The sequence below is a fragment of the Channa argus genome, chromosome 21 (assembly GCF_033026475.1).
Source record: "Channa argus isolate prfri chromosome 21, Channa argus male v1.0, whole genome shotgun sequence".
NCBI classification, from domain to species: domain Eukaryota; kingdom Metazoa; phylum Chordata; class Actinopteri; order Anabantiformes; family Channidae; genus Channa; species Channa argus.
Genome location: NC_090217.1, coordinates 14,461,728 through 14,481,257, shown reverse-complemented (window position 1 = coordinate 14,481,257; position 19,530 = coordinate 14,461,728). Strand labels below are relative to the sequence as shown.

General features: G+C 38.3%; 1 protein-coding gene across 3 annotated transcripts in view; it reads right to left on the bottom strand.

The window, feature by feature from the left end:
- Positions 1 to 19,530, bottom strand: part of LOC137106882 (chemokine-like protein TAFA-2) — a 66,821-nt gene that overhangs the window by 7,465 nt on the left and 39,826 nt on the right. Inside the window, exons 3-6 of one of the 3 annotated variants that reach the window (XM_067490898.1) lie at positions 10,141 to 10,296; positions 5,427 to 5,551; positions 4,773 to 4,829; positions 6 to 4,606 (exon numbers count right to left, since the gene is read on the bottom strand). In XM_067490898.1, the coding sequence (XP_067346999.1) occupies positions 4,800 to 4,829; positions 5,427 to 5,551; positions 10,141 to 10,296 (311 nt within the window). In that variant the 3' untranslated portion in view covers positions 6 to 4,606; positions 4,773 to 4,799. Of the gene's footprint in view, positions 1 to 5; positions 4,607 to 4,772; positions 4,830 to 5,426; positions 5,552 to 10,140; positions 10,297 to 19,530 lie in introns of those variants that run through there. The other 2 variants (XM_067490899.1, XM_067490897.1) reach the window with 2 other exon arrangements.

The following is a 19,530-nucleotide window of genomic DNA, read 5'->3' as shown; positions in this document are numbered from 1 at the left end:
GTGACAGAAAAAAAAACTGCGTTAAAATGAAATCAGAGCCATCTACAGTGGCATTTAAACAGCAACTGTGTTCTGTGTACTAACAAATTAATCTCTCAGTAGACTGAATATATTTGTTTTAATAGCCCCACACCTTCATTTTTCAGATATTATACCCGACTGTCTGTCTGAGTGGAAAGACACACACACCCATACAAAAATAACAGGGTTGAGGATAAAAAGAAAAGAACATGATCTTCAATAACGCACAACTTTATTATCAGAAAACCGCAGAAAGAAGACACGGGACTCCTGTCCCCTCCAAGTCACATATCAAAGATCTTGGCAAAGCAACAGAGAATAAAATGCGCTCTTCAACAATGAAATCTATTTTCATTCTTATATTTTCGTCAGTTTAAAAACGTATTACCTTTTACAGGTAAACATGACTAAAGGGGTAAAAGTGACTGAATCCAAAGTGTTTCATTAAGGTGCTTTGTGTATAAAATTGATTTGATTGAATTGATGGTGGTGCTATAGAAAATACTATAGAATCCAAAATGAACAGAGCTTAACTTCTGGAAAGGAAAAGTGCTCAGTAAATGAAATTGCCATCAGTCAATTCCATTTTGATACTACTTGTTGACAATGGTCAATTTTTACATGACTGTGAAAAACATAATCTTTTGGCCACTTAGCGGCAATACGCTAAAATCAATGCTTAACATCATCTTCTAAAATAAAAATGCCTATTCACAGATCCAGCAATTCAAGCACCAGAAAAGTCTTCTGATGGCATGTACTGCCAACCTAACATAAGTAAACACAATCATTTTTCTGTCAGTTTTAACTCCCCACCAACACTAATATACTGCATGCTGTAATTCTTACAGAGGTCTCACGCTTACTCGGTTGACTTTTGTTTACTTCCAGCCAATGTAAAAGTTTAGCGAGTCTAAAGTGTTTAAAAAATTGCAGAAGCATTCCTTTTTTTAAACAAAGACACTGGTCACCTAGTGGAGTGTGTCTGCTTTACATGTATGTTTAGGACAACAACAGGGGACTTTGACAGAGACAATAAGCTAAAACAGGTTTTAGACTCATGGATATTAAATGTAATTATAGGCATTTCATTGTTAGGTTTGCTTTCTGGACGACAATAGTTGAAAATATGTTTGAATGAACAAGTGAATTTGGAAAAATGACAGAAGTTACACTTTACGGTTCCTCTACTGGGTATTATGAATGTTCCCTGCAGTTTTCATGGAGATTTTACCAGTCCTACAACTAGGAGTAGGGTTAAAAAGTCACTTCATATCACTTATTCACAAAATTCTACATCATTATTAACAAAAATATCAACAAAACCTGACTTTTCGTAAAATAATATTGAAGATCAGTCCAACTGTGCACTTTATTGGCTCCTAACAGCATGAAAACGCATGGGATTCTCTCAGCTTCAATATCCTTGGAGTTCCTTATAAGAGACTTCTATTGGCGTCATGTATTAGCACATTGATCTCTCAGTTAGAATGTTGCACAGGATTCATGATAAAGGACCGTGCTGATTGGGTCTGTGCTCCATAAACTCTCAGTTTATGGAGCACTCTCTCAGTTTGAAGCTGTCAGATACTCTGAAGACCTCCATCCTCCTTGAGATTAAATTGCCTGTCATGAAGCTCAGTGGCTGACTGGCAGCTCTTCTGCACCTCCAAAAGTACATTCTGGAAAAGACTCTCGAGGAGCATAACATAACAACCTTCATAACGACGTCTGCTATCGATCCCAGCCGCCTGTCAGCCGCCACGTAGGCTTGACGGAGTGGGGGAAGCTGCCGCCGAACTTGTAGGGCTCCATTATCGAGGCTGAACTTTTGATAAGAAACAGACAGCTCTGACAGCCTGGTTAGATTAATTCACAAATGGGCTGTTTGACACACAACAGGGCAGAACAGTAGCACGGCACTGCACAGTGTCATATAAATCATCCTCAGTTATGCAGAAATGCACAACAACCCAAAAACCATCAGGCCATCACTCGACAAGAAAACTTGCAAACTCATATCAAACACAGTTAGAGTTTACATAAATTTTAGTTGTTGCAGCATTTTAGTGGTCGATGGAAGTCTGCAGTAAATTCTTCCCATTACAGAGCCATTTACATTCCGAGGTGTCGCCGTGATTAATGTGGTGCTAATTTGAGAATAATTCCTCGCTGAAAAGACAAAGAGCTGAGTGACTTTTTGTCAGAAGAGAAAATGTCTTCCCAGATAGATCTACATTATTTCTCACTTTGGGAGGTGTGGTGGGGGGTCATTACCATATTTGAATGACTGAAACAATGCTAAAAATACTGAGAGGAAAACCAAGTCTTCAGTGGGTGTTGCGTTCGTTTAATTGGTGTCTGACAAGTGCTAATTTAACTGGCAAAGGATGCATTTCCATTTAGTGCCTGAAGTGAGGTTGGCTGAAAGATTTAACGCAGCAGGTGCATGGGTTTGTTTTTGTGTTATTCAGCCCTGTAATTGGCACGCAGCCGTGTGTCCTTGTCAGCAATATGTTTTCTGTTTTCACCATCAAGACTGGGATTTTCATAGTATGGCCGTTTTTAAAGCTGCATAAGGCAAGATTTTTATGTGGAAATGCACCTGTAAAATCAGCAAAAAGTGAAAGCTGGGACAGTGCAGATTCATCTTTACCCAAATTACATTTTACTGTTAGGACTAGTGGAGAATCTTTATATAAATCAAGTTGCTGTACTTTCATTTTAATGGGAGTGATAGCAGTGCAGGAATTCAGATGGTTTCGAGATGGGAATGTAGGAGGAGAAAACAGTCATTATTAATTTGTGGAGTACAACTGTTACTATTAGAAGAAAACTGGGATGTATTACAAACACACCCACAAGACAAACAGTGCTTTCGGTCATTGCTCTCAGAGCCATTAATGCTGAATATTCACAGTGCAGTTAGAGAAGTTGCAGTGTTGAAAAGGGGTAAAGAGAGATAACATGCTATTGTACAAAATTATGACCATGTGTAGGTTGGATGGGTTTGGTTTTCATTTTTAAACTGGTTACCTGCATACAATTTGAACACATTTGTTTACCTTTTAATTTTAACATCTCATCCCGTATCAAAGCTTTTACCTCTCTTATGTTTATTTTAACTAGCAAAGAGAAATGTAGAAAGTGTTTGAGTAAGAGGCCTCTAATCTTTAGCCAGTGCTGACTGCTGCTTTCATGAGTAAAATGCCAAAATTAATTTAAATTAATATTTCACTATAAGCTTTCATATACATTACATACATTTCACAACATTTTTGCATTTTAGTGTGTATATATGACTTTAAATTTTAATTTATTTGGGTTCTTAAACTAGACTTAAATAGAAGCAATTATTGATTTGGATTAGATTATTTAATTTAAAAAATTGTCCATTGGTAAGTAATGAGCAACTATAATTAGTCATTTCAGTCATTTTTTAAACAAAGTACTTGATTAGACTGTCATACTGTCATACACACTACTCAACTGGATATCCTCAGATTTTGTTGTTGGTTGGAACATTATAACATTTCAAAATTGCAGAACTTAGATGCATTTGATATATGGATTTCAGTTTGTAAAATGCTGGCAAACCTTTACCCTAAACTTAACATGTTACAGTAATTAATGGAAATGACTTTTTGCTAAATTACAGAATTAGAATTTTTGATAATACCACCAAATGGTAGTATCCGAACCACTTGGATAACCTTGGGGGGAAATGTCACAGTAACACACAGACTAGCCCAGTTTGTCTTATTGTTTCTAACAAACAAAACAAAACTTGAAAATCATCATCTGAACGTTAACATTTTTGACACATTGTGGCTTTGAAATCTTTACTAGTGCAAATTTAAGAGTAAAACACTGACGTCTCTGAGAGAAAAGCCGAGACTCTGCAGACGTCCGTGTCTGCCAAAATTTAATTGTGAGATCTGGTATGAGTTAGATCAACAGGGATCGACAAATATAACGTTAAAAGACAAATACAAACAGTGTTGTAAACAGCAGTTTTCTCTGCACAGAAAGCTCCGCTTGCCAAATTTAGATCTTTATTTTCTTTCATCCCTCTGGTATAAAGCATCGCACACTCTGAGCAGTCTACTGACGTCACCTTCCAGGATTTCTGTGTTTACAAATCCAAAGGAGAAAAATAAAACTCTTACCTCTAGCGGCTAATTGCGGGCTGCAGATCTACAAATTTGAACTCTGTAGCTAAACATCTTTGCATGTCAGACTGTGTTCCCTGCTGTGTCCAGGGCTTTGTACAAGCCAGTCAGTGCTGGGTTCACATTTTGAATTCTCAAGGTGTTTCTGGTGTGTATGAATGCATTTATGACACAGACTGATACAGGTCAGTATAGCTGGAGGTTTCAGGTTTATGTTGTGTGAGGAAGAAAGCGTGACCTCCTCGCTGCTTCAAGCAGCCAACAGAAAGATTTGAAACTTGTTTCTCTGGCTGAGTTCAAAGGTGTGGAGATAAATCCCCTGGGTGATGTTGATGCTTTGAACAGGTTGTTGTTGTCTCTTCTCTCTATCTCTGGTGTAGTTGCAGCACTGGGATTTGTGGTTAATATAACATCTGTTTTCATAAAAATACGAATTGACAATATAAACGATATGCAAATATGATTTTTGTTGGAGGAGTGAGACACATTAATGATATCTCTTGGGAATTTCTTTGTGTTTGTCCATTGCATGTTTGGAGCAACATTAAAAAATAAAAACCATAAAAACATAATGATTACCTGGATTCCACCGTGAAGCATCTGACGTTACCAAAGCTGATCTCTGTCTGCGGAAATCTTTGCAGTTGTCCATTGTAAGGAAGACAACAAAAGACATGTTTAGCATTTGAACTTTAAGATCTCACAGTGCCTGATCAGTCTTAAACTGTTGAGACAACATCAGATGCCTGGGCCTGTCTAAGATTGTAGTCTGAACCATTTAAAGAAGATACAAAAAAAAAACATATGTATCCTATTTTGAGGTCCCGACAACTCCCTAAATCAATAACCCCAGGCTCCAGGCTCCCGGCTCCAGGCAGGTGTGGTGCGGGCAGCTTAAATAATTAAGTACATGGAGAGAAACAGAACTAAAGTCGTCATAACACAGTGAAGGATACAGGCATCAGGTTACAACCTTAAAAGCAGGTAATTGGAGTGTGTAATTGGCCAGTTTGGGTGCTCAAATTGGCCTGAAAGTGCTAAGGAGACATGGCAGCTCATTGATTACAGGCCCCTGAGGTCCGAGGACCGATTGCAAACATAAGCTGTTTTTAGGTAACGACGGGGCAGGCGACTGTAACAAAAGCTACAGCCGTTTGACCTTGTAGTGTGAAATGTCACATTCAACAGGTTTGAATATTCTATCAAAGTGATGGATTTTGTTCTTAAACTCACCTTAGTAGTTTTGATCTTGTTCCCCGTAGCACAGCTCCAGCCCTTTAGATCAGGAAGAACTTTGCACTCCTCGCCGTCGAGGCACGGGTGCATCTGACACCACCACTTCTGCTCTACTATGGAGGCTGACAAAGAGAAGTAGAGGTCAGAGCAATGGAGAATGCTTTAACAGCATATGTATGTTTTATTTATTAAAAAACCTGATTTTCTTTCCCGAATTCTTTAACCATGATAAACTTCTCTTAAATTTCCCCTCAACTAGCTCATTTAACATCATATTGTGCAAAGGTTTTTGACACTAGAAGTAAAGTGGTTTTCGAAATAATGCCATGGATGCTAAATAATAATCTAAACGCCTAGTTCTAAAACTAGTGGCCAGACTTTCATGTAGAAGAGATTGTTAATCTAGATTTTGACCCCATCTCACATTGCTTCTGCCTTGCGTCACAGTAAATGTTGTAGGAAAGAGTGGGAACACTGATCATTCAAACACACGTATCCACATGTTGAAGAATATTATTCTCCTCATGTGAGTGAAAAACCTTCAGCTGCAGTGAGAACACCTGCTCTGTCACCTCCAGGAGAGTGAGAGAACATTAAGCTTCTGCTACCCCACCATACAAGACATCATTTAAATTTACCACATTACAGAAGTCATTATCTACATTCCACATCCCCCTCCACCAGCATTACTGTTTCTCCTAATGAAGAGCCTGGTTATTACAATCTACACGTAACAGTGGAGCCTCACTAGAGTAAATTACACAGAATGGATACTTTATGACAAGAGGGAATCAATTTGTATCACGCAGCCATGGTTATAGCATTAGTCTGGTGTAAAAAGTGCATCAGGTCAACTGCAAGCAGATGGTGGTTGTGTTACAGCAGCTATTAAAAAGCCACAAAGCTTTCTGTGAAATAAAATGGAAGTATTGATAACCAAACATGCATAAAGTGCATGGGATTCATTTCACTTAACAGTTAATGACGCTTTACAACTATGAAAACTGAAATCATTAGGGAGCCAAAAATAGATTTATACTTTTATTTATTTTTCATTTTAGTTGTAAAAAGTCTCATATTAGATTATTTTTCTTTTTGGCATTTTTGTGGAAGTAAGGGGCACTTACACTGTCAGCACATCATGTCTGATTTGTGGATCCCTTTATGGGGACAAGGTATTGATGCATCGGTTCATGTATTCTATTAAAAAGTATTTGAAGTTTTATCTAAATAAAAGGTTAAATTGTCGTATTTAGTAAATATGTTATCAGTGTAGGCTAGAGTATTAGGGTTTGTGTCCTTGGATTCATTCAGTGATGACATTAGCTTGCTCCAAAAAAAGACCTGATTGTAAGACCTGCAGCTGTAAAAGGGTCACGCCAATAGTTTAACACCTCATTACATTATCAAGTTTACTCATGATTCAGTATTTGTTATTATTTATTTGCCCAAATAATGCTGGATACAGATGGTTGAAAGTTGGCCAAAAGATTTAATTTCATACCGGGAAATAAGAGTCTCTGCTAGATGAATTCAGTCTAATCATAAACTCCCTAGTCACTGTTTTGAATCCCTCTTGAACTTTGTAGAAACCTCAGTGATCAAACCTTTAAGAGTTTAATATTAAACCAAACCTTGTCAGACTGTCTACTTATAACCTTAGAAAACTTTTCCAGCAAAGGTCATGGTGACATTTTACATTTATTTTAATGCACAGTATAACATCCCCCCCCCCCCCCCCCCCCCATATTTATTAAATCCTCCTGAACTTTACACCAGTAAAACTTGGCTAACCAGCAGCACATGGGGTTTTTTCAAATCACTTGAAATTAATTTTGCTTGCTTTTCTTTTTCTTTTGTAATTGAGCTAGCAGTAGCATAAGAGGGGGAATAAATCCACCAGGCAGATTATTTTTTTAGGAAATTACAATAAATAGAAAGCTGCAAAAGTCAACAGTAAGGAAGAAAGAATTGGGCTTTTCTAATTGGATAGAAGGGCAAAACTTACTCAAAAATCTTTCACAGAAAATTTTGACAACTTCTCTACACAGTAAGTTATTTTGGTGCAAGTTTAAGTCACTGTTATACTGTTCAAGTATTGTATAACATTTTTATGCTACTTCATACTAATACTTTACTTTTGGAAATAATAGTTTTAATTTGCTACATTTGTTTGTTACTTAGTTATTGCTTTACATATTAACATGTTTTTATATTTGACTGTACCCTTTTAAACATGTAAGCAGTTGTTACAACTTTAACTAAACAACTGTATAAACTAAAACTCCAACAGTAAAATTTTTCCTACACATAAATGCAGAAAATGGTCATCAGATATGGTAAAGCATCCACAGGGAGCCTTTTTAATACTTTTAAGAAAACTTTGAGAAAAGTAATTTATCTTGCAGGTCTTGAAGCTGATTATTTCTATATTAAAGTATTACCACATTTACTCACAGAATCTTTTACTAAAGCACATCTCAAAAGTTTGAAATAAATCCCTCCCCTGGACTATGCCCGTAAACTACTTTGAATTCAGTCCAGCGGATGGTTTTAATATTGATGTGGAACTAAATGCAGCTGCACAGTGGTGAACTATCTGTTTAACATGAGGAGGTTTCCTACGCTGGTGCACTGCTGAGTCTATAGGAAACTGTGGCATAGCTGAAGCACAGCAGTTTTGTTTTTTATTTTTTTTTTGGCAACTTCTATCATTAAGAAGTCAGGGTGTAAAACTTACTCAGTAAAGACATTTTCTATCTTTAACTCTTTTAAATTACAAATTCAAATCTATTCAAGTTTTCTCCGAGGTCTGGAGGTTCATTTATCTTCATATAAAGAGGAGATTGTCTCACACAGAGTTGAACTAAAGGTAATCCCTGGTTGTAAAAGAAAGAATAATTAAAAGGTTAAGTGCTGGTCCTTTTTTTTCTGAGATCACCCACGGAGCTTTAAACTGAGGCCAGTGGCTCTCAGCTCTAATTTGCAGAAAATGTCAATACTAAAATGTCAAGGAATAGGTCAAACATGATTGGGTCCAGAGTTAAGCCAGAAATCTGTGCTTTTCAGACCAAAGTGAAGCAGCCACTTCAGTCGAGTCAGGGGTCTGACACATTAGCATGCTAACAGACCCTCTGGGTCATTGACTTTACAGTCTGTGGAGGACAGCTTCACAGTTATCCATAGGCGATTAATCAACCCTTTAGGATCTTTCTTTATCAGGTCAGATAGTATTAGCTATATTCATATATTCACACTCGAATGTCAAACAACCAGACAGGACCATAACAATAACTATTACTTCAAGTAATGCTTGTATTATTTTTATTATTATTTTGGCTACTAGAAGTATTATTACTGACGTGACTACAGTAAAAGGATACTTCTGCAAATGTCATCACTCCTTTTGTTATATTTCATGGTATTATTACTTCTGTATTGTGTATTATTACATCCTGCTGTTTGCATATAGCTAGTTCCACTGCTACTGTATCGTATTTAACACATACTGTATGTAAAACCTGTGGGCTGTAGATAGAGTTTGGATGCTTACTTTAAAATTAATGTAGGTACTGGTGAAAGCAGACAGAGACATGTGGACAAACACAATTAAAGTATCTTCATACCATATCTCCATATCTTCTTCCTCTTGGCATACTTACTAACTTGAAATTTGATTTGACAGATGTGGCAGAATTTGACTACCCTAATTTGGACAGAATTATTAGTATTACAAAGCAGGGTGGGTGATAGATACCTGGCAATGGTTAGTACCAAGAAAAAGAAAACAAATGGACATTTGCATCAATGTACTACATACTCTGCATGAAAAGCAGAACATCTTGGCAAATGGTTGCACATTCAATATGGCAGCAACGGAGGTTTAATGTCGCCTAAAAGCTCTATAGTTACACTGGATCTATCAAAATCAGAAACATTTAGGTGTTTGGTATTTTCTGTTCAACACATCTTAGAATTTACTAGTGTAGCTTAGCATATTTTTTTGTATGATATAAATATCTGTAAAACTAAACTTTGGGGCCTTGTGTGGGTGACTGTGCTGGAGATGGTGTGGTCCAAGAGAAGATCTAAGTGAAGCCAACAATCTCCTCAGTGACATATACTAAGACTGGTTAAGTAATGAAGTTAAACTTGGCACTTTTTAGTAATAATTACAACTTTTACTGAATATTATACCCCATTTTTGTAATAATCTAGTAAACTTGCTTAGTTATTTCTAGTAAGGTTTACTTGCATTTGCAGTGTATGTTTTAAAGAGGTGATGCAACACAGTGGTAAACATGCCCCTGTCCCAACCTTTTTCAAACGTGTTGTTGGCATCAAATTCAAAATATACACGTATATATTTTTTTAAAACGACAATCAAATTTCTTATTTATCTTTGGACTATTTACAATCAAAAATAGATTTCCACTGATCCACAAATCATTCCATTCTCTTTTTATTTACATTTTTTACAGACTTCCAACTTTTTATATACTTCAGCATGTGATCACTTAGTTTTGTTTTATTTTTTTGCATGGCTGCAGACAACATACCATTGTCTTTTTTTATGTGTTGCCCTCCTTTTTTTAAAAATTAACTAAATTGAGGAAGTTTGAGCTCAGAAACTTGGATGATCCTACCAACACAGATCCTCATGATCTATGGTAAAAGGACATATTTCATTACATATTCAGCTGGAGCGTACCATCCACACACGACGGGGCAGCTCTGGTGGTGCCAGCCACTTGCCCTGGAAAGCAGGAGCACTTCACAGTTTGTGACCTCTCCTCGATTTTGTTCTTGTTGCAGCAGCGATGCAATGCCACCACCTCACAGGTGCCTGTTCGGACATGGTGCGCTGCTGGAGAAATGACAGGAAAGATGGAATAACCAGCACAGCAATAGTTATTCCCCCGATCAACACTCACTTTGCCGGCTTTGGACAGGACCCAGAAGAATCTTTTACCTGGGTTTCTATTGCTTGTTCTTTATCCCAGTCATCTGCCTCAGTAATGAAAACATGATCAGTGAAAGCAGACTACCAGTTTCTGTACAAGTGCCAATTATCACAATGGGTTCCATCTTTTTTCTTTTTAAAGAGCCATTTTGTCTGAGTGGCCAAATTTCTTTTTAAAAGGATAAATGGTGGTGTTTTATCTTCTGTTACTTTGAACATTTTTATCTAAGGGTTATTCCTGTGATATAATATATATAACATAAACAAACTAATCATAAAGCTGAGACATTTCTAAGAGATACATTTAAAAGAAAGGGTCAAAGTAAAAGCAGCAAAAGCCGAAATCTCCTGACATGTATTATCTAGTATGAGTTCAAAAATGCTGGATCTTCATGTTCCTGTAATGAAAATCCATAGCATTTGTCAGACACTTCCTGACTGGTCATCCCACAAGTTTTAAGAACCCACACCAGTTTGTAACACATTTTCGTTTCAATCTTATAATATAAGCCTGGGGATTTTTCACATGAGCAACACTATGGAGCCATGTTTTTAAAAGTGGGTCCCCATTTTGTTTTTATTGCTAACTGGTGCAAAGACTTGTAGCACTGCTCCAAAAAAGTGGTGGGAGGAAAAAAAAAAAAAGGCCTCACAGATGTAGAATGCAATGCATCTTTAAAGGATAAATACAATGCGTTTGGTAAGAAACACTGATTGTAAGTCAATTTGAGTTTGACCCTGATGAAAACCATTTGGGTCATCGTCCCTTTAAGACCATCATGAGGCTACAAGGCTTTCACTGAAGTCAAACTCATAAAAGGATTTTAGTACAGCCCTTACTTTAAGCAGGACCAATCAATATCCAGTGTTGGAGACAGCATATCATTACTAACAATACTTTTAAATTATGTTTTAGAAGCTATTGACGACACCTCGATTATTTTGAGTCGGTAATGAGTGAAACAGATTTCTACAACAAGCAGCAACTGTTCTAAAACTTCACATACAGTGGGGGAAGGGGAAAGTGCAGCGCTGCAGTATTTGGAGCCAGTTTCCAGATCACGCTCCATTGTCTGAATTATTTAGAGCCTGAGCTGCTCCATTCTCTTTTAATTACATGTGACATTTTCATGAGGTGTCCTTCTGCAGAAATACTCACTGCTGCCTCCATAAACAGTAAATCTGAAAAGACTGAGGGAAACTGGTACTAACTTTTTGCACTGTAGCAGCTCAGCTAAACCCAGTTAATTACGTTTCCACTTTCACAGAATGTAATATTGGTGGATGGCAACAGTCTCCAGCCGGTGGAACAAACAACTACTGAGACAAACAGTGATGGAAACAATTGCCCTGCTGGGAGTGAAAGATATTAAATCTGACAAAGATGTTCAGCAACAGTTGAGCATCATAATATCTCAAGGATGTACCTGTTGCTTTCCTTATTTAGAACACATAACACACGAAGACATGACATTTACATTCAAATTTGCTGGCAATCTAATATCCTCACACCATATGTTTATGTCTCCATACAGTGATAAGGCTGCTGTTGTCTGTGAGATTGGATAGCATCAATCATTTCTCTGATGGCTGCTGCTAAAATGGATAAGCGAGAAGCAGGTAAAAAAAGGACATGATATCCAATATAAAAAGCTAAAAGACAGTGAGAACAGAAAGATTTTTGTTTTGATTATGCACAAAGCGTTTGATAGCAGGTCTGCTCTAACAATCCCCCTTCTCACCTCATATATCGAAAATAAGGCAGGTTGTTGCCCAAAAGTAGCGGGATGCTTACTCATGCTCTGCCCTAAACACGAAAAGATATGAAAGACAAACACAGAGCAAGCTGAGCTACTTTAGATGTTTGTAAGAGAATTGCTGCCAGTATCTCTCTAAAGAACATGCTTTACACTGAGAGACTGTGGAGTTTCTGACTGGATTTGGAGTTCTACTTGGATGCCTATTCAACTTCCCCTGCCAGCAGACTCAGAGAAAAGCATTTCACTCAGGCATCAGTCTGTCCTGCAAACCCTGGGTCCAGCTCAGACCTGCTGTGCTGATGCTGTGACACAGCCTTGGACATGCTGCAGCTGCTGTAGTTGCGTTTTGTAGACTTGTGTCTTTCAAAGTTTTATAAGACAAGGATGATTCCATAAAGCTTAGATAACAGGATTCCAGGGTGTCTTAAGAATCATTCCATATAAGCGCAACACTCAGTTTAATTCTGGCTGGGGACCCTGATTGTCTGTCCTACCTGACTCTCCTTCCCAAAGTTTCCTGTCTGCATTTAAAATGTTTTTTATGTGAAAAAGGTAAAAATGCATAAATAAAATGATCCATGCATAACAAATTAGAGAGAAATTAGTGAGTAGCAAGAAAGTGGGACATTTACTATGCCTGTAACTCAGATAACCCAGTTTCAGTGTGCAGTTTGTGTATGGATTATAAGTTTTGGATATTCTTTTATTTAACGAGGACTAATTTTGACTTAATAATTACACCTAATGTTGTATGTTCTAAAGCAAAAAAATTACTTAAAATGCTTGTGACATAATTCTTCTATCATAAATGAAGGACATTTGCATAATTCTTATCCATGCTCAGTACAATGGTCAAAGAAAGCAGATTCAGTTTTGAATGAAGGTTTGAATTTGTTTTCCTTCTTTAAACAGGAGAATACAATCTGTTACCTCATTTAACTAATTTAAGTATAAAGTGGGAGGAAGTGTGTGTGTGTGTGTGTGTGTGTGTGTGTGTGTGTGTGTATTCACATGAAACATCATTACCTCAGAAATATGTGGTATCCTAAATGTTTAGCATAATAAGTTTCCGTCCTAGCGTTAGGGGAAGATCATGATCCCCTCCCCTCCCCCCCCCCCGGATAATTTCCTAATTTATTGTGACCTGGTTGTTCAGTAAGAGTAAAGATGGAATTGACAGAATTGAATATGGCTTAATATATATCCTGCTACAATCAAATCCCCTTGGGCTTGTATTACTTTGCCTGGAGGTAAAAGCTAGAAAGACATGTAGAGTAGAGAGAAAATAACAAGCAAACAAAAGAAACACACTTTATTTTAATTTAGTTTAACAGATTTCAGCTAGGTGCTTAGCATGCTCCCATCACTTATAATGAGGGCACCAGGTGCGGTGCACCTTACCTAATCCTTTTGTTAAAGATATGAGTTCCACAAAGTGCAAAGGGCGGATATTTCTGTTTTGATGAAATCCATCAGTAGATTGGGTTCGTTAAAGAAGACACTGTTTGCATCAGACGTGCAAGCGTATAAAACCCACTCCCACTGAGTCAAACATAAATCAACTTGCCAAGAAGAGAAACCTTTCTCAAAGTAAAAGTATCTTTCCTTGACTAATCAGTCCACACTGCTGTGCTGCAAAGTAAAAATAGGACTAATTCAAATTTTTGGCTTTAGAGAAACTGCAGTAACCAGTGACCTGCAATTTTTTTTTTCCCAGACAGAATGACTAACTGTAACGCAGTGAGCGTTTACTTTGACAGGTTTACTGATTTGATGTAGTAAAGCCCGAAATAGAACGTGCTCCCTAATATGGAGCTGGCATGCAGTGCAGCTAATGCTTCAGTCTTTCACCTACAATATAGTGTGTTGGACAAGCTGCCAAAATTAGATGGCACATTATTTCTCACATCTGGTGTGCTAAACCCTCAAGGCCAACAGCTCCTTCACTGTCATCTTGACACAGCTCTGAACTCTGAAACCCACTGAGGACTAATGTGTTTTGAAATCTCTTAGTGTGTTATTGCCCCTGTGTAGCCCCATCTGAACAAAAGTACATTATATTTTGTACTGTATTACCAATACTTTATGCAAATAGTTGTCTATTCACTCACTGTCTAGCAACCATAATACAGATGACAGAAGGTCTGAGTTCATCCAAACGTTGTTACACTCCTCTGAGTTGCCTCAGTAACATACACTCAAAGCAAAAAGCTAATCAGGCAGCTCTGACTGGTGTGGTTAGCTCTTATCTGACTGTCTTTTCCTCATATTAGGCTGATTTGAGCGTTGTTATGCCAGTGAATGCCGAATTATGATGATGATGGTCACGGTTTGGCTGGTCACCTACTACAGACTCATTTTTGTTTCTGTATTTTATTTTATCCCATCATATGATCTTTCTTTAACCCCAGCCTTTTTTTTGGGGGGGGGGGGGTTTCAAAAACCAAATGATATTATGGCCCAACATGTTGCATGAATATAACCTTCTGAGCCTACTATCATATGGAGCAGATATCTACTGGCCCGTAGCTATGTGGCTGACTACAACAGATGATGGCATTAGAAGCAGATCTCAGCTCTGCAGCTACTTCACATATATTTATTTTCTGCCTGCACTGCTTTAAGATTGGTGCAACTATATGATATACATTGCCACTTCAATATGGCCTGTATATCAGCTCTACATTTACAATTCATCATTTAGCAGAAACCCTCACTCAAAGACAGAGACGCTACTTGCCTAAAAAAGAACAAAGCATTTCTTCGAAATCACAAAAAAGAAGAAACCTAAGCCCAATATCTGAGAAGCAGGCAAATGTCTTGTCAAAGGACACATCAACATGAGGAACAAAGGAGCTGGTGATCGAACTGCCAACCGTGTGATTAGTGAACAGTTGTTCAACCCAGATGGATAGATGGATAGATGGATAGATAGATGGATAGAAGACTAGAATATGGACCAAATAACTACCATGTCTCCATTTTAGCTTAATAAAACCCACCAGCACCTGTACCGCTGACTCATTAACACATTTAGAAAAACCTAAACGTACACGTCCCTTCGGAGGGACACGTCACCAGAAGGTTAAAGGCCCTGATGAAGTTCAACTTGTCACATATTGTACAACCAAAACATGTTGGTTAAGTTAAGGCAAACAACCGATCAGATTTCCATCATATCCTGTGAACTAACTGCAGCATAAACTCGCAACATTTGATGTTGACGATCAGACAGTAGCTGTGTTTTTACCAGGCATTTGTTCCCTTTAGTGAATCCTTTGAGTGGCTTTCAGTGAGGAGTGATGGGTTTTTTTTCTTTCTGTTGCAGCACTGAAATCACTCTCCTCGAGAAGCTTTTATGTGTTGGTCTCTGGAGACACAAGAAACTGGAAATGATGCATACTTTGTATTTTGTACGAAGCTGTTGTGAATGATAATGTAATCATGGCTTTATACACAGTGTTATGTGTAGCCAAAAACACCCCCTTTCTTATAGAGAAATTATTTTAGCTCACTGAGGGTAAATCTCTTTGTACAAACCTACATAATGAGGTGTTGAACTAAGATGTTAATAGTGATGAACAGATTTACCCCCACAAACTATTTGTTACTTTGTTAGTAGCAGTTTGAAGAATGACACATGCGTAAGTGATTTCGTCAAAACACGACTATAAATCAGACTCAGGGAGCCAAACACAATACAACTGAGCAATGGATTGATAGTTATATTTAACATTAGGCTGTTATCATGTCTCAGACTGTTCGGTACTGCTCTCTCGGGGATGCAAAAGTGTTTTCCCTTCTTGGCAAGATGCTTCTTCTCCAACACATTTTTTTTATTACAGCACGCACAAGGTTTTGGATGCATAACGTATAACAGAGGATATACTGTAAGTCAGATGATTGTCGTTGAGTCAGTGAGATCATACGTGAATGCAGCGGAAATGGAAAGCACCTCAAATTACATAATGCAAAGTGAATCTACACCTGTGCCACCTGGGTGCTACATGTCTAAAAATACTGTGTATTAAGCACTAAATACTTTTTTATTCTTCTCAGGTTCAAGAAGCCCCTTAGCAACCTGTTTTGATTCTTGCTAAGTGGTCTCCCATTGTGGACCCTGAAATTCAAGGCTCTAATGTGTCTCGCAGGATCACACCAGGAAAAAATGTAAGGTCAAAATTTAAAAGGCACTATTTGTTGGGAACTGGAGTGGCTAGAGGTTACACTGTACCTGCCATCCAGAAGGCTTCTTTAGTTGTGCGCAGCTGGTGGCTAGTTACAGACATTCAATTTCTGTAGAGTCGTTAACAACTTGAGTGTTGTTGAGGTCACACATGGGTCATTTTCTCACCCGGTCATCATTTGTGCATCAGACTGTAAGGTGGTCAAAGACACCACTTATTAGCCACAATGCAGTGCGGTCATCCCTCCCTGGGTAGTTTAAAGTGATGGACTTACTTGCTTTTAACTATGCGTTTACTGGCACATGATGGCAACTTTGCGTATCCTGCAGTGATTTGCTTTGGTTTGGTTTGTGCACATTGGCAGAAATTAATTCAATGCATATTGTATGTGCGATGCAATTTTGCGTATAACTGCCAGGGCAATTTTAATAGATCAAATAGTATTGGGGAAAGGGGGCGGCTGTAGCTCAGTTGGTAAGGCAGTCGTCCACAGGGTCAGTGGTTCGATCCCTGGTCCTGGCCACATGTCAAAGTGTCTCTGGGCAAGACACTGAACCCCCAACCCCCAGCTGTGCAGTGCCATTCCAAGCCCGGTAGAAATTGGGTAGGGTTACGTCAGGAAGGGCATCAGGCGTAAAAACTGTGCCAAATCAACATGCGGACAATGATCCGCCAAAAGCTGAAGCCGAAGTATTGGGGAAAGCTTACTCAGATCTACATAGAGCAACAGTATTTTTTTCATTTTAATTTTTTTTGCCTTAATCTTAACATTAATGTCTTTGAGTGTCACATAAGTTCTGGTTATATTATATAACTGGCTGTTCATGAGGAATAAATTCCATCGTTAGGAATGTTCAGGCCTAAATCTGCCCCCTATTTATCTATCTGGGGCGACTGTGGCGCATAGAGCGGTTGTCCACCAATCTCACAGTTGTTGGTTCAATCCCCGGCTCCTCCGGGTCACATGTCGAAGTGTCCTTGAGCAAGACACTGAACCCCAACTTAGTTGCTCCCGGTGAGTGTTGGCCAGCTGCATAGCAGCTCCCCCATCGGTGTATGAATGTGTGTGTGATTGTGAGTGTGAATGGGTAAATAAGAAGCAGTGTAAAGCGCTTTGAATGCCAATAGGTAGAAAAGCGCTATATAAGTGCAGAACATTTACCATTTAACCCTAGTAGCAAACATTTTAAATCCTCTAGACATACGCAGAGTAAACAGGTAAGTGTGCGAACGACGCATGTGATGCTGATATTGTCTAAACATGCAAATTGGTAAATAGCAGTTATATCCAAGGCCTAAAAGATACAATTGCATCTGACAATGGCCCTAAGATGCTATGATGTGTTCTAACTGACTGGTGGGACTCCCAGTTTTTCATTTATGGATTGCAGAGTTGTGCCGTACCCCTTTGGCCAGTAGAAACTATTTAAATATGAAATAATCTATCATTGCCGACGTCATTGTTTAACTGAATTGCCCAGGAATTCGTAGTAGTCTGCAGCAAAAGGATCACAAGTTGCCATTACAGTGGAGGTACAGTATATAAAGCAGTCCATGTGGTGACTGATAGACACACCCCCCTGTGGTCTTACCATAGATGTATGCACTTGCTGCTGAGACTGTTCAGCACTAAAAACAGTGGGCTGTAGTTAACACAGCTGCTGCTGATAGCATCTTTTGCACACATTACACACTGTTGACTTCCTGAAAATGTCAAACTGCTGCCTTTATGATAAAGTTTGGCCAGACTGCTACAGTTTGGCTGATGGTTTGTTTTACACCGAAAGACAAGATAGGGGAGTGAAAAAACACTGTCTGCAAAGCATTATTTGCTTTACCAGCAAATCCTGTTGGCATGACTTGCTTTCTTGTGGCCTGTGTGAACAACACCAAATATCCAGATACTCCCAAACATTTATATCATTAGATGTCTATATGGAGCTTACAAATATTAAACCTCTCCGCACTAGATTTAAACTAGGAAAAGGTAATTATATGATAAATGCTTTATACTTATGAAATACTGTTTTTACAAATGCTGTTTTTATGTATTTAGTAATTATTGTTAGAATGAAAATGAAATACTAAGGTGAATGTTTTTAATTTATTTAGGAAATGAGGAAACTGTAAAAATTGAATAAATATATTAGATGCTAATTAAAAAAAATGCGGTGTTCTCACAGTCTGGGAGGCGAGCTGCCCTGGGACTGAATCCATTGTGACTACACTCTGCTCTGCCTCCTTCTTGGTCAATAAAGGACAAGCGCTTTAGGTGAACAGAATGACCAATGACACTTATAAAGTTTGTGCCCTAAACATCCAACATAGTAAGGGATTGAGTCTTGTGTGGCATTATGGTTGTCTGACAAGCAAACTTTTTTCTCGTGAAGCAGAGAGCAAAATATACTGAATTTACATAACTGTCAGAGAGCAGAAAAGCATGTTTGATGTTGCAAACATGATCCTGCCTCCACTGACACAAACCGGTTATTTAAAGAAGTCAAAGCTCATATGTGCATTAGTAAATCATCTTGTCTCCATGCTGAAACGAAATAAATTTGCCTGCTTCTCAGATGTTAGGCTTAGGTTTCTTTTTTGTGATTTCTAAGAAATGCTTTTTTTTTTTTTTTTTTTAAAAGACACTGTATGTTCCTGATTCATTTCTTCCCTTGAATGATAACAGGTTTAGAGCAAGTTAAATAACACCCAGGGGAAATTAGAGGGCTGTGTTGGCTATCAGTGAGAAATGGAATGCATGTGAGATTATTCTGATCCACTTCCTGCTGAAATGATGAGCACCTTGATTGGGGATTGCTGCCAGTCAAAATCACACACATCAAAGTGCAGGGCTCCCATCTAATTGGTCAACAAAGAGAAGATGGCTATGCACGATTTCTATCATGCACACAAATGGACGTCCTGTCTGGCACCAGCTCTGCCAGTACACCACCAATTACCTGAAGCTGTGTTTTGTCAGTGGGACTCCCAATGATAAAACATTTGGGTTGGTCTCTACCTGTAATGTTGCCGAGTTGCCATAATTGATCTCCCTGGGTTTACTAGTGACGACTCGACAACACTTTTAATGAGTCGAGGGGCAGACAATTTTGACTTCTACCTTCAAAGGAACTGTTTCAACCCAATTACAACCCCATTTACAACTGCGACATTTTCCGTTTGATATGCAGCAT